This window comes from Musa acuminata, chromosome BXJ2-3, assembly GCF_036884655.1.
Source record: "Musa acuminata AAA Group cultivar baxijiao chromosome BXJ2-3, Cavendish_Baxijiao_AAA, whole genome shotgun sequence".
Taxonomy (NCBI): Eukaryota; Viridiplantae; Streptophyta; class Magnoliopsida; order Zingiberales; family Musaceae; genus Musa; species Musa acuminata.
In genome coordinates, this window is record NC_088340.1 from 7,582,413 (window position 1) to 7,593,837 (window position 11,425).

General features: G+C 39.9%; 2 protein-coding genes and 1 long non-coding RNA gene across 4 annotated transcripts; 2 read left to right on the top strand and 1 right to left on the bottom strand.

Moving 5' to 3' along the window:
* Nucleotides 1–612: 612 nt before the first annotated feature.
* LOC103977804 (LOB domain-containing protein 12-like) lies at nucleotides 613–1,335 on the bottom strand. The gene is made up of 2 exons (XM_009393424.3): nucleotides 1,132–1,335; nucleotides 613–1,052 (listed from the first exon to the last, which is right to left on the bottom strand). Exons 1-2 carry the CDS (start codon nucleotides 1,285–1,287, stop codon nucleotides 738–740), a joined length of 471 nt encoding a protein of 156 aa, XP_009391699.2. The 5' UTR covers nucleotides 1,288–1,335; the 3' UTR covers nucleotides 613–737.
* Nucleotides 1,336–4,303: 2,968 nt separating this feature from the next.
* LOC103978090 (transcription factor MYB35) lies at nucleotides 4,304–6,116 on the top strand. Its single transcript, XM_009393793.3, has 3 exons — nucleotides 4,304–4,520; nucleotides 4,630–4,759; nucleotides 5,268–6,116. Exons 1-3 carry the CDS (start codon nucleotides 4,388–4,390, stop codon nucleotides 5,965–5,967), a joined length of 963 nt encoding a protein of 320 aa, XP_009392068.2. The 5' UTR covers nucleotides 4,304–4,387; the 3' UTR covers nucleotides 5,968–6,116.
* Nucleotides 6,117–6,188: 72 nt separating this feature from the next.
* Nucleotides 6,189–11,189, top strand: LOC135607185 (uncharacterized). Of its 2 annotated transcripts, none has more exons than XR_010485106.1 (5): nucleotides 6,189–6,470; nucleotides 8,543–8,636; nucleotides 9,213–9,276; nucleotides 10,246–10,406; nucleotides 11,047–11,189. It is a non-coding gene; the product is annotated as an uncharacterized LOC135607185 (long non-coding RNA). The 2 variants fall into 2 exon arrangements; XR_010485105.1 differs by having other exon boundaries at nucleotides 9,213–9,266.
* The last annotated feature ends 236 nt before the right edge of the window (nucleotides 11,190–11,425 follow it).

Here is an 11,425-nt window from a genome sequence, read left to right on the forward strand (position 1 = left end):
CCAATCTCAATATAAAAAACCAACACAAGATATGTTCGAGTCAACATCTTGGAAAATGTGGAGACGACAACATCAACATAAGTGCTTCATCTTACATGGATTCTTTCTCAATCAATCTGTAGGTTCAATGTTGATGAGCTTTGTTTCATCGGCTTATCGGTTTGAATTCCTCCATCCATGCATCAATCCCTATTAAGTATTTGCTTAAGAATAAGGGCTTTCAGGCCATGCTTTTGTCTGATCTCAGTAGTAAGTATTCTAGCTTTGGCCCAGTTCTATCTCTTCATTGCTGTGAGGAATAGTGCAGTTCGTTTGGTGGGAAAAGATTTATAAGAAAATGTGGTGAGGATGAAAGCCCACACTGTTGAGAAATCATTGATCATACAAACAACATTTAGGTGGGAAAAACTATATACTTATCTTCCCTCTAAGATCCACATTGTTATTAATTGATCCTCCTATAAGCTTAAGAACAGCTTTGGTGTTCCTTCTTTAAGTTCCCCCATGCTCACCATACATGTGTGAAGATACATTGGGAGTAGATAAGTACAGCATTCCACCAAGCTAACTCATTAAAATTAATGGCAGGCAGTTCTTTGTACAAGAAGGAAATGCACACATCTCGCATGCTGAAAGAGTGGCACTTCAAGCAATCATCTGAAATATTCTCTGTCAAGAATATCTCAACCTCTTTCATGGCAAAACAAGCAACAAGCAATTGGAAGTGGAAACAAGTCTCATGTCCAAAGAAACTCTCTCTTGAGCTGATCCTGAGCTAGATTGCTAGAGGAGGCATTGTTCATCAGCTGAGGCATCCCAGTGAGGTTATTGTCATAAGCCTCTACCTGCTGCTCAGCCATGGGGGGCTCCTGCTGCATCTGAGCACAAAGGATCTCAGTCTGGGCCACGGCGAGCTGCATCTGCAGCTGAGACACCTGGTTCTGCAGGTAAGAGATGGCCCCAACACATCCATAAACTGGATTCTTCGTCCTCGCTGTCGCCTCATAGACCAGGCTGCTCACGGCATCCGCTCGTTGATGAACCGGCAGCTCCTGCACTCATTCCAAAAGTAATCGAGCAAAATCATCAGATAATGCATGAAGAATCTACATGCAGTCATATGATCAGGACCTGCAGCATCTTGCTAACGTTGCTAGCGCCGAAGATCCTGTGAACGATCGAGAACTTGTGAGGGTCATCAGAGGGGAAGTAGGGGGCAAAGATGCAGTCCTTGGTGCAGCGTCTCCGTAGCAGCTTGCATGAGGCACAAGGTGAGTTCCCTTCCATTGTTCTCTTCTCAGGCCAATTGCACAAGGAGATCTGGAGGGAGATGAAAAGCTGCGGTATCTAATGCAAGTGAGTGTGCCTATTTATAGCAGTAAAATCCAAGCAATGAAGCTTTGTCACTGATTACTACAGTGATAGAGGAGACAGCCATATTTATTGGTAAAAACATAGGATTCATCATTAGGAATCTTAGTTTTAACTCAACCATTGAGTCAAGTTTCATCAACCAGGTTTAAAATTATGCTGCAGTGACTGTGCCTGTCCTTGAAACATGTGAGCATGTGATTTCCTTGCACACTTTACATGTTACACATGCCGTCAAAGATACACTAATATATACAGTAACCTAAAGAACGCAGAACAAAGAAGAGAAGAAGAAAACAGTACTGAGCTAGTTTGATGTAGCTTACTGCAAATTTCTCTTAAATTTGATTAGTTCAGATGCTGGAGGCACTAAAACATCATTTTGATTAGTCTTCAAGCTCTGTTTGTTTGGTGTGTTGCTACTGACATGCTTTGCAAGAGGAACCTTGGGAAAAAGATAGAAGGACATGATAGAAGTTGCTGCGAGACCAATCGAGAAGAAAGAGAGAATCAAAAGCATAAATAAATCAAATCCATGCAGCAGCACGTTGTTTTCTCTAATCTGTTCTCACGTAGATTGAGAGATGGAAATCTTAATTAATGACAGCGTCCAACCGATGCAGAAAGAACCCTAACCCTAGGAGACTCCTCCATAGAGACAGAGAGAGAGAGATAGAGAGACAGAGAGAGAGAGAAGGCTCGACGTGAATGTTTGTTGGCAGACATTCACGTGCCCAAAGTCTACGCCTCTCACTACAAGTCCATGCATTAATCCTCTCCACAACAGCTGATGGTGGTGCTTCATTACGTACAATTCATTTAAAGGACTGAGTGTGAAGTTATTGGATGAAATCCACAGACAGTATACTGCGGATTGATACCAAACAACATTGCCGCACCTCGTGACTCTCCTGAATTAAGAGGCAAACTGATGAGCAGTCGACCTGAAGGATCTAACAAAGCAGTATATAATCCAATTGTACAAGCTTCTCGTTGTTGTATCTATCATCTGAGAAGATCAGGAGCGTGCGGCTGGCCATAGCCATCATGTTCTTCTTTCTTTTGAGTGAAATCCTACACTTGATGGAATATAACTTTTCAGCTTTGTGATTTGTACATGGAACTTCATAACTTCTCAGAAAGATATGATAAAATTTTCCAGTAACTTCCTCAGAAGTTTCCTTTCAAAGCAGGAAAAGGTAGTACTGATGTTTTGGTAGGTCTTTGTTAGGCATTAGAATTAGCTGTTCTGACCCTATCATAAGTAGCTTGCAGATGATCAATTGCTGACAGACCTAGATTTTCTAGTAACAACGAGTTGTGAATTTGATGTTGTTGTTGTAGGATCATCCTTTTCATATTTATGTATATAATACAACTGACAGTACAGATTTTAATGCAGAAATAAAACTGTGGAAATATGATTTGAAGTTAATTGTCAGCATCAGCAGATCTGGACAAGAAAATAAACTATGTTTTGATTAATGAGGAAGTAAACAGAAGCAGATGAGAGCATCTTAGTGAGATCCAACATGGAACTGATGCATGTAAAGGTATTATTATATCACACATGCAACTGCTGAAGGTTGAAATCACAAGCTACTGTTGTTGCCCAAGTCCTCGCATTTAATGCTCTCACATGACAGCCTTCAAGAGCACTCTTCTTGTCATGTTCTGTCCCCTGTCATCAACCTCTGCACTAAAATATTATGATCATGGTGTTGCTGCTGTAAATGCCTTGCTTTCAAATCTGTGCTCTTTAATGTATTTCAGCTCTAAGCACTAGGGAGGAGGAGGGAAAACAGACATCTTTCTCTTGCTTAGAGAGAAAGATATCATGCAGACATTGTGCAGTGGTTTGGATTAATCGACTATAAATCTTTACATGGGCGTTAATTTTCGTAATCGATAAGCATTTATCGAGAAGAAATCACAGATATCATCATGACAAGCACTCAGTGAACATCTACATATCTTCCAAAAGTTGCTATTGTTTAGGCAGCTTGTCATGGACTTTCCTCTTCTGCTCATGATTGAAAGATCGCTTGATCCATATGATCCGAGAATAAAAAGAAAGAACACTCGGCTAATCATCCTTCCATGCTTCTAAATGGAAGAAATTTTGCGATCAATTATACAGAACACTTGGCTAAACATCTTTTTCATGTTAATATGGATAATATATCAATGGTTTGATTTCTTATATATGCCCTGAGCATCTATTCATGTTCCAACTTCAAGTTCTCAAGTTTTGAATTGGGTTCAGATCGATATGGCTCAAGAATTTTGTGAGGGAAGGAGTGCTTCAACATCTGCTTAGAATATAATCCGAAACAAAAACTAATAGGATGATCGGAAACTAAGTGGATTCCATGTAAATGGTTTCATACAGATTATCCACATGAACAAAGCAAAACCACAATGAAAACCTTTTAATTCTTGATATTTATCTCTTCTTAGATAATATTATGCTGTAACTTTGCCACTATATGCTATATCAATTAACACATCAGCCTATGGCCAAGGCATTTTTGTTGTGAAAGTTTCATGACAAACTCATGCAAGTGAAACATATATATATCATCACAAATCACAGCTTTGTCATTTTCTCTTTCCTTTTTTTCTCTCATAAAACCTACAAAAATTAATAGAATATTCCACCACACTGGACATGACATGCTTCTCCCTATCATTTCCATCTTTTTCTGGTGGAATGAAGTGCGGAGATTGAAACCCTAAGCTTATTAATTTCCACCTCAAATGGTTTCTGGGGAGATGACAATAATCATGCCGTCATTAGATAATTGAGGGGGGAATCCCATGCATTTCTTGCCTCCCTCTTGTTAATATGTTTAAACTCATCACCTGACTTGCTATATATCCTCTCCTCACACCCATCTCTTGCTTACAGGCTGCTTGCAAACAGGCCTGGACTTACATCACCATCAGTACACCTCTCTTTCTCCCTCCCTCATGGCTATGCCTTCCTATATCTATTAATGCTGTGTTAGGAGAGATGGGGAGGCCTCCATGCTGCGATAAATCAACGGTGAAGAGGGGACTTTGGACAGCTGAGGAAGACGCGAAGCTACTTGCATATACCTCCACCCATGGAACTGGGAACTGGACAACTGTTCCCAAAAAAGCAGGTGTAATTACATGCAAATTATGAGACAGTTTGTGCATGAGCTAGCAGTAATGCTTCCTTTTCTCTCTTTCATTTAATTGTTCTGGTGATGTGCGAGCCACGGTGTGCAGGATTGAAGAGATGTGGCAAGAGCTGTAGACTGCGGTGGACGAATTATTTGAGGCCTAACCTCAAGCACGAGGGCTTCACTCTTGAAGAAGAAGAGCGAATTGTAGCCCTCCATGCGACAATAGGAAGCAGGTATAGTGTTCTTTATCATCAGTTGCTATGTTGGTATTAACTTAGCCATACATCTAAACATGGAATTTACAGTCTTTCAACCCCAATTCATAGCATTCTTGTCAGAAAAAGAATGAGTTCAAATGTTAGGCATGGAAAGAAATGAGAAGCTGTGGGCATCGGAAGATATGGCATATGGGATATGATTATATTAATTCTAGCAAGTTATGCTCCCTTTCTGGATGATGTCCAAACTGTACTCCCACACCGAGATATATGTAGAACTGAAGTAAATCTTATGTGGATCAAATCTGTGTCCTTTTCTTAGACTTTGGTCACTCAGGAGACTAAAAACACTTGAGGTTTCTTTGTAGGTGATCAGAACTATGGGTAGCAGGAAAACTTGATGACTTATGGTATAACAAACAAAGCATGGAGAGAGAGAGAGAGAGAGAGAGAGAGAGAGAGAGAGAGAGAGATGCTTCATGCTTGTGACTTGGGAGCTCATTGCATGAGTGCTGCAACGCAGGTGGTCTATAATAGCAAACCAACTCCCCGGCCGCACCGACAACGACGTGAAGAACTACTGGAACACCAAGCTCAGCAAGAAGCTGTGCCAGAAGGGGATCGACCCCGTCACCCACCGTCCTATCTCCGAGATCATTCAGAGCATCGAACACCTGCAACACGAAACCGCCGCCGCCGCCGCAAGCAGATTCAACAGGAACTTTCGGTACAAACCGGCCACCGCCGGAGCCCGAATCGGCTGCCTTAACCGCGACCTCAGGAGCGTCTTCCTCTCGCGACCTGCGCCGACCGTAAACTCCGCTTCCGGGAGCAGCTCGTCGCCCAACCTCAACCTCTTCGCCCAAACCCAAGTTGGAAGCCCGATGTCAACATACTTCTCGCCTAGCGAAGCCTCCTCCTCCTCGACGGCAGCGACGACGCCCAAAGCGACAGCACCACCTTCGTCTCCGGAGTTCAAATGGACCGATTTCCTCATCGAGGATGATGACGATGCTTATGCTAAGAACAAGGCCAAAGAAGTGGTAACATGGAGCGACGTTGCTGCCAAGCATAATGCTGCGGTGGATGAGGGGACGAGCCATCGCGCAGGAGCGTGTTATGGGTCGAGTTCTTTCGTGGATGCCATCTTGGAACAAGAGAGGGAATTGGTATCCAAGTTCTATGAGGAGTTCCTGAGCTATCCCAATGATCTTCCATGGTGAAGAACTTAGTACACATCACAAGAGTCTAAGCTTCCGCAATAAGTAACAATCGTTTGAGTCTTTGTACTGCTTCAATCCGTCGGAGTAGCTCTTAAGCTTACTGAATCCTGAACGCGTTTTGGTGTAATAGACTCATAGGGCTTTTGAGCCCAAACAGAGGCCCAACTTTGGGCCGCTTTAGCCGATTAACTTGGGCCGAGAGAGAGAGAGAGAGAGAGAGAGAGAGAGAGAGAGAGAGACGGTCATTCTTCTCGTCTGGTCGATCGCCGCCTATCTCGATCGTGCTTCCATCTTGTTCTTCTGGGATTCTTTTCCCCGCATTCTCTTCTTACAGCGCCGCCGCTTCGGCTTCGGCTCCCAATGTCTCTCTGGCCCTCTGCTACGAGAAATCGTGCCGTAATATTGCCAACATCGTCGTCAATTACCTCGGCGAGATTGACGCCGACCGCCTCCTCTCCATCGTCGGCAACGCCAGGAGCCGGAACGGCACCATGTCCTGCTGGGTACTCCCGTCTATTCCTTTCTCTGACCAACTCGAAGTGGTCGCCAGCCTTAGAAAGGTCGTGAGGATGATTTTTTCTGCCTTTGATGGGGTGTAGAATATAAAAAAGGAGGGTTCTTGCAATAAAACGGATCTTGTTCTCTTTCGTCGTTGTCCCAATGAGTGCTTATACGCCTATAATGCTCGGCCCTATTTGTTAGTACTCTCTCTACAGTCGTTCCTCTCTTCACAGATTGGATCCAGTTATGCTCTTTCAAGCTTAGTTGTTTAACATCCTAAGTTGTGAATAGATATGGGTAAAAATTTCGGCATAATTGGGGAACATCTGAAAGATAAAAAAATTAAGCTCTTATCTTTACAATGGCATCATATAAACTCTTTAGTTTGTGCCAAAAGACTCGAATGTCATAGGCTTCATCATCAAGAGGCCGTAAATATAGTTGTGTACATAAATTTTATTAAGATAACTTGTAGATGAGCTGCATGTTATAATTGGTCAAACATGAATTCTAGCAAAAATGCACGCTATTGTTTACGTGGCAGCAGGTTTCATCAATATTGTTGCCTAATTGTCACGGACTTAGCTGGTTTTGCCTAAGTCGTGCGGCACCCTTGCGTGTCCGTCTGTAAAGGTCAGTCTCCCCGAAACCTCCTATGGTCCCTTAGGATCTACAAAAGAGAAAGCAGGTTAGAGAAAGCGCCTCACTCGGGATCCACAAGCAAAGATTCCAAAAAACACTTCATAGACAATGCAAATTACAAACAAACAAACTTTACAAGTTCTGAACAGTTGCACAACAAAGGGTCAAAATGGTCCACTATAGACCGAATATCTCTCACAAGTGTCCACATGACACAACCTTTATTTACAAGCCTAAGAAGGCCACCAAACCCAACTAAAATAAGGCTTTTAAGTCTTCGACCGTCCCTCTACATGCTGTGCAAAGCATGAACAAACCAAAAGACACAGATATATATAAGTATTACATCAAACATCCTATTTAGAACTTTGTCCGTGACATAATGGTTCCTTCATGGATCCACAAGTACAATGTTCAGAAAGGCAGAGGTAAGAAGGTGATATGAACACACCTCACGTAATCCATATGATGTATCTTGACATATCTTTACATGCTCGGATGTATAGTTACACCAACTATTGGAAATGTCCTCTGCTTCCTTATTTCCGCCTGTTGAAGTGCCTGATTATATTAAAAATAAACTAATTTCCAATCATATCTTGTACACAGCATATGCTGCAGTATGACTACTGAATCTGCACATCTTAATCCAATTCTTACTACTGTTTCAGCATAATGCTTTATCAACCTAATGGAGGACACCCTTTGTGCCATAATATAGTTGCCCATGTTTTGGGCTGGTATCAGGGGTCTACATTAGCAAAAGTCAGGCAGCATTGCATGTTCCGCTACCAGGTTTTTAAATTATTAAGGTCATAGCTAATTCAAGGGATCTTGACATGCATGATGTGGAATTCGTTTAGCTGAATCTGTGTGTTACATAGTGCAAATCACTTGAAGAGTGATCTTTCATTACATCTCCCAGAAGCTATTATTTTCTTTCAACTTTTGCAGAAGAACATTTCAGCATCATCTACTCAGTTGAGAGCCTGGTTTTGAAACATAACTACCTTCACTGGAAATCCTGGTTTTCAGAAACTGGATTTAGTTCACATGCAGATAGTGGACATGGGGAAGAGTTCTCGTCCAACTTCTTTATCATATGTAGGACATGTAGTAATAAGTTTGTAATATAAACCTGCAAATGTATTTTGAAATTTTATGGGAAAAAAATCAAGTCAGTTTTGATGCTGTCTGCAGCAAATTTTCTTCTGATTCTATTGATTCTATATCTTCAGCTAAAGTAATCTTGTTACCATAGCTTGATGAAATGTAATGTAAATCTCTTTTTTTTCTCTCATACATTGGATTGAGTTTCAATTTCTACAATACGTATCAGCATATTCTATAGTTTGTAATTTCTTAGCACATACATATCAGATTTTATTTTGACGAGTCAATTTACTGAACTTGGTCCCTTCTATTTTTGCAGCTTGAATTAACAGTATGGAGCACAAACAGATTCTCTGAAGCCCCCTCAGAGATACATCTATTGGGTAGTGGTGGATGGACATCCACTTTATGAGGTTAGTTCTAATGATTAGGAACTTCTTCAGTCCTCTTCTGTTGCGTCACTGTGATGTACATCATAACGAATTGATTGGCTGAAATTGGGTTTGAAAGCAGCAATATGCAGGAGTCCTTATCAGAAGTTTCCAAGTTACATATACTGAAGCATACAACATTCTCTTCTATTCTAATTTCAGTTGAACAAGTCAATTTACCAGTTGGTTTATTCTTGCGTTACTATTAGGGTAGATGATATGTTCAACTCTTGACCTTTCTGCCTCCTTGAGCTGTGGGGAAGCAGTTGTATTGCTTGTGCTGAACTCTGAAGACATGATTATTTGTGATCCATTGTTATTCTAAAATTTAGAAGAAATGTAATTTCTTGAGAATTTGCTTTCTTGGGATCCCAAATTAGTTGCACAAGCATTGTATGTTGCCATCTTAATGTGCAAACCTGAGTATTCCTTTAAATAACTTAAGATATGATATTTTGGTGTTTTGTGTACTTCAGGTTGGTATTGGTGAGTTTTTTTCATCATTGTATTCCCATAGATGCTTCTCATGTTTGAAATAGTGTTATTTGTCTATTACAGAGCAAGGAAAAGCTGGCCCTCCATTTCCCTGCTTTAAATTTGAATCCAAGAATGGTAAGCCAAGGTACTGAGTGCATCTTTAGTTCTGATTATTTCATCCACCTAACTAACTGCTTACCTCCTGAGTCCGATGCGAACCACCTCAAATGCATATTTTTAAATACTTGTTTAAGAGTTTGACTTTCTATATATTTTTTTTCAAGTAAAATATTCTTGTACTTCGAAGTCTACTTGGAATTTGTAAGTCCGGATATAACCTTTAGAATGTACATGTACATGTCCCCTGACATTGATAAAATAAAGAGAGAAAAAGGAATATGCCTGGATGGTTATGTATATGTTAAATTTTAATCAAAATGGTTGTGATTGAAGTTGATTAGTTTTGTTTCTGTTGGAATCACTTGTCATGTGAAATGAAGGTTTTTGTTCAATTATTAATTTCCAGCCAGACTTCAAACCACAAGCAGCCAGTTCTGTAGTTGTGAGGAAGGCAAGTCTTCTTCCATTGACATTGTTTGTCATGTGCATCTTTCATAAATCTACAATGTTGAGCCACATTTTGAGCCACACCTGGGTGAGGAACTTTAGTAAATTGGGTATGAAAGACTCTCGTTGTTGATCCTTTGGTAATGCTCTTTAATCTCTTTAAATGAAAGGACAAGTTTTTGATGTTGGGCACATTAAAAACTTGTGCTTTCATTCTAAGTTTTGATCCTGGCGGAGCATTCGTTTACCAACTTTGGATGCTTACATGTAGAATTCAAGATAACACATTGTTTACCGTGAATCCTGGGCAAGAAATTGCACTAGACTTTGCAAATGATCTTTGTTTTGTTGACATTTCATTTCATTCCACTGTCATTTCTGATGGTTGTTGCATGAAGTTAATCTGTAGGCCCTTGTTATTTATGATGTCAATCATTTGCTCCCTCCATTGAACTTGTTCTTCTCAATGTCATACAGCTGTGCTCTTTATCTTTCCTCAAACAAAATTTATGATAACTATCTGCGCCACCTTCATTTTCCATCGCAGGATTATGATAACTCCGAAGCTGACATTTGCAAAGCTTCTACTGGGGAGTCGCCAAAAGACCTGCTCTGGATTGACCCTCCATACCCAACCGGGAAAAGGAATCAAATAGTCTTATGCTCATGAGATGATCATTTCAGAATGATAAGATGAAGACAAGAATGGTAATACAAACTTCCATGCAGATTTCCTATACATGATTGTTCTTTTTGGTCATATGGTGGCCTTGTGAATAGGTAAATAATGAAAATCTTCGCTCATAGGAAGAAATTTCTTGTACATGAAAATGTGAACCTTCATCTTGTTAGATTGCAAACATACTGGAAAAACATCTGCAACCTGTTGTGTTAAATACTATTTTGCTGCTTAAGTAATTTATCGTTTTCTTTCTCTTGGCTTCAAACCCATCCTGGTACATTATAGATACTGGTTTTGTTGTCATCATCTGGTGACAAACTCTAGGGTGACCATTTTATGACAGTAAAACTCTTAGAGTTGTTTGCCTATAATTCTGTTCTCTAATAATATTAGATATAGAAGTACATTGAACATTTCACCTCTATTCAGCCATATCATGGCAAAAATAGCATAATTTAGATCCTTCTCTAATTTAATTGTCAAAAATTTAAAAATAAATAAAAATAATTGTGTGTAATTGCCCAAAGACTATGCATTTCTCTCTCCATTATAGGTTGGTTTTTTCTTGAAGACATGTTTTATGTAATTTATTTTTAGGTACAATCATGCTATTTGAGCCACATGCTTTTTGTTTGATATGAATGATACAACTTTTTTTATTTATAGGTACTGATTGTGGTGGGTTATGCCCTCCAATGTTCCCCATCAGTAATGAAATTTGTAGGCTCACAACATTGGTGGATCTCAAGGATTGTACCTATGGTAAAGAAAGAAAAAGATGAGAAGGAGAGGCATCATATTATGGAAAATGCTGGTAACAAATTTACCTTTTTCTCATTAAGGTTAGGGTTGATAACAAATAGGATAGGATATTAGTAAATTTTACCTAATCCAGAAATTTGAATCTTACCAGAAAACTGGTTTGTGTATTTAAATTTCTACTTATATTTTTAATTTAATCAAAAAATAGAATTTAATATAGGATCACTAAAAGGTATGGAAAATGTTGGTATTGAAATAACTTGAATTGCACAATTATGCATGG

Coding starts and splice junctions, on each gene's coding strand:
- LOC103977804 (XM_009393424.3), bottom strand. CDS start 1,287: ATGGAAGGGAACTCACCTTGTGCCTCATGCAAGCTGCTACGGAGACGC. Junction 1,053..1,131: donor ACGTTAGCAAGATGCTGCAG/GTCCTGATCATA, acceptor GAATGAGTGCAG/GAGCTGCCGGTTCATCAACG.
- LOC103978090 (XM_009393793.3), top strand. CDS start 4,388: ATGGGGAGGCCTCCATGCTGCGATAAATCAACGGTGAAGAGGGGACTT. Junction 4,521..4,629: donor AACTGTTCCCAAAAAAGCAG/GTGTAATTACAT, acceptor CACGGTGTGCAG/GATTGAAGAGATGTGGCAAG. Junction 4,760..5,267: donor CATGCGACAATAGGAAGCAG/GTATAGTGTTCT, acceptor GCTGCAACGCAG/GTGGTCTATAATAGCAAACC.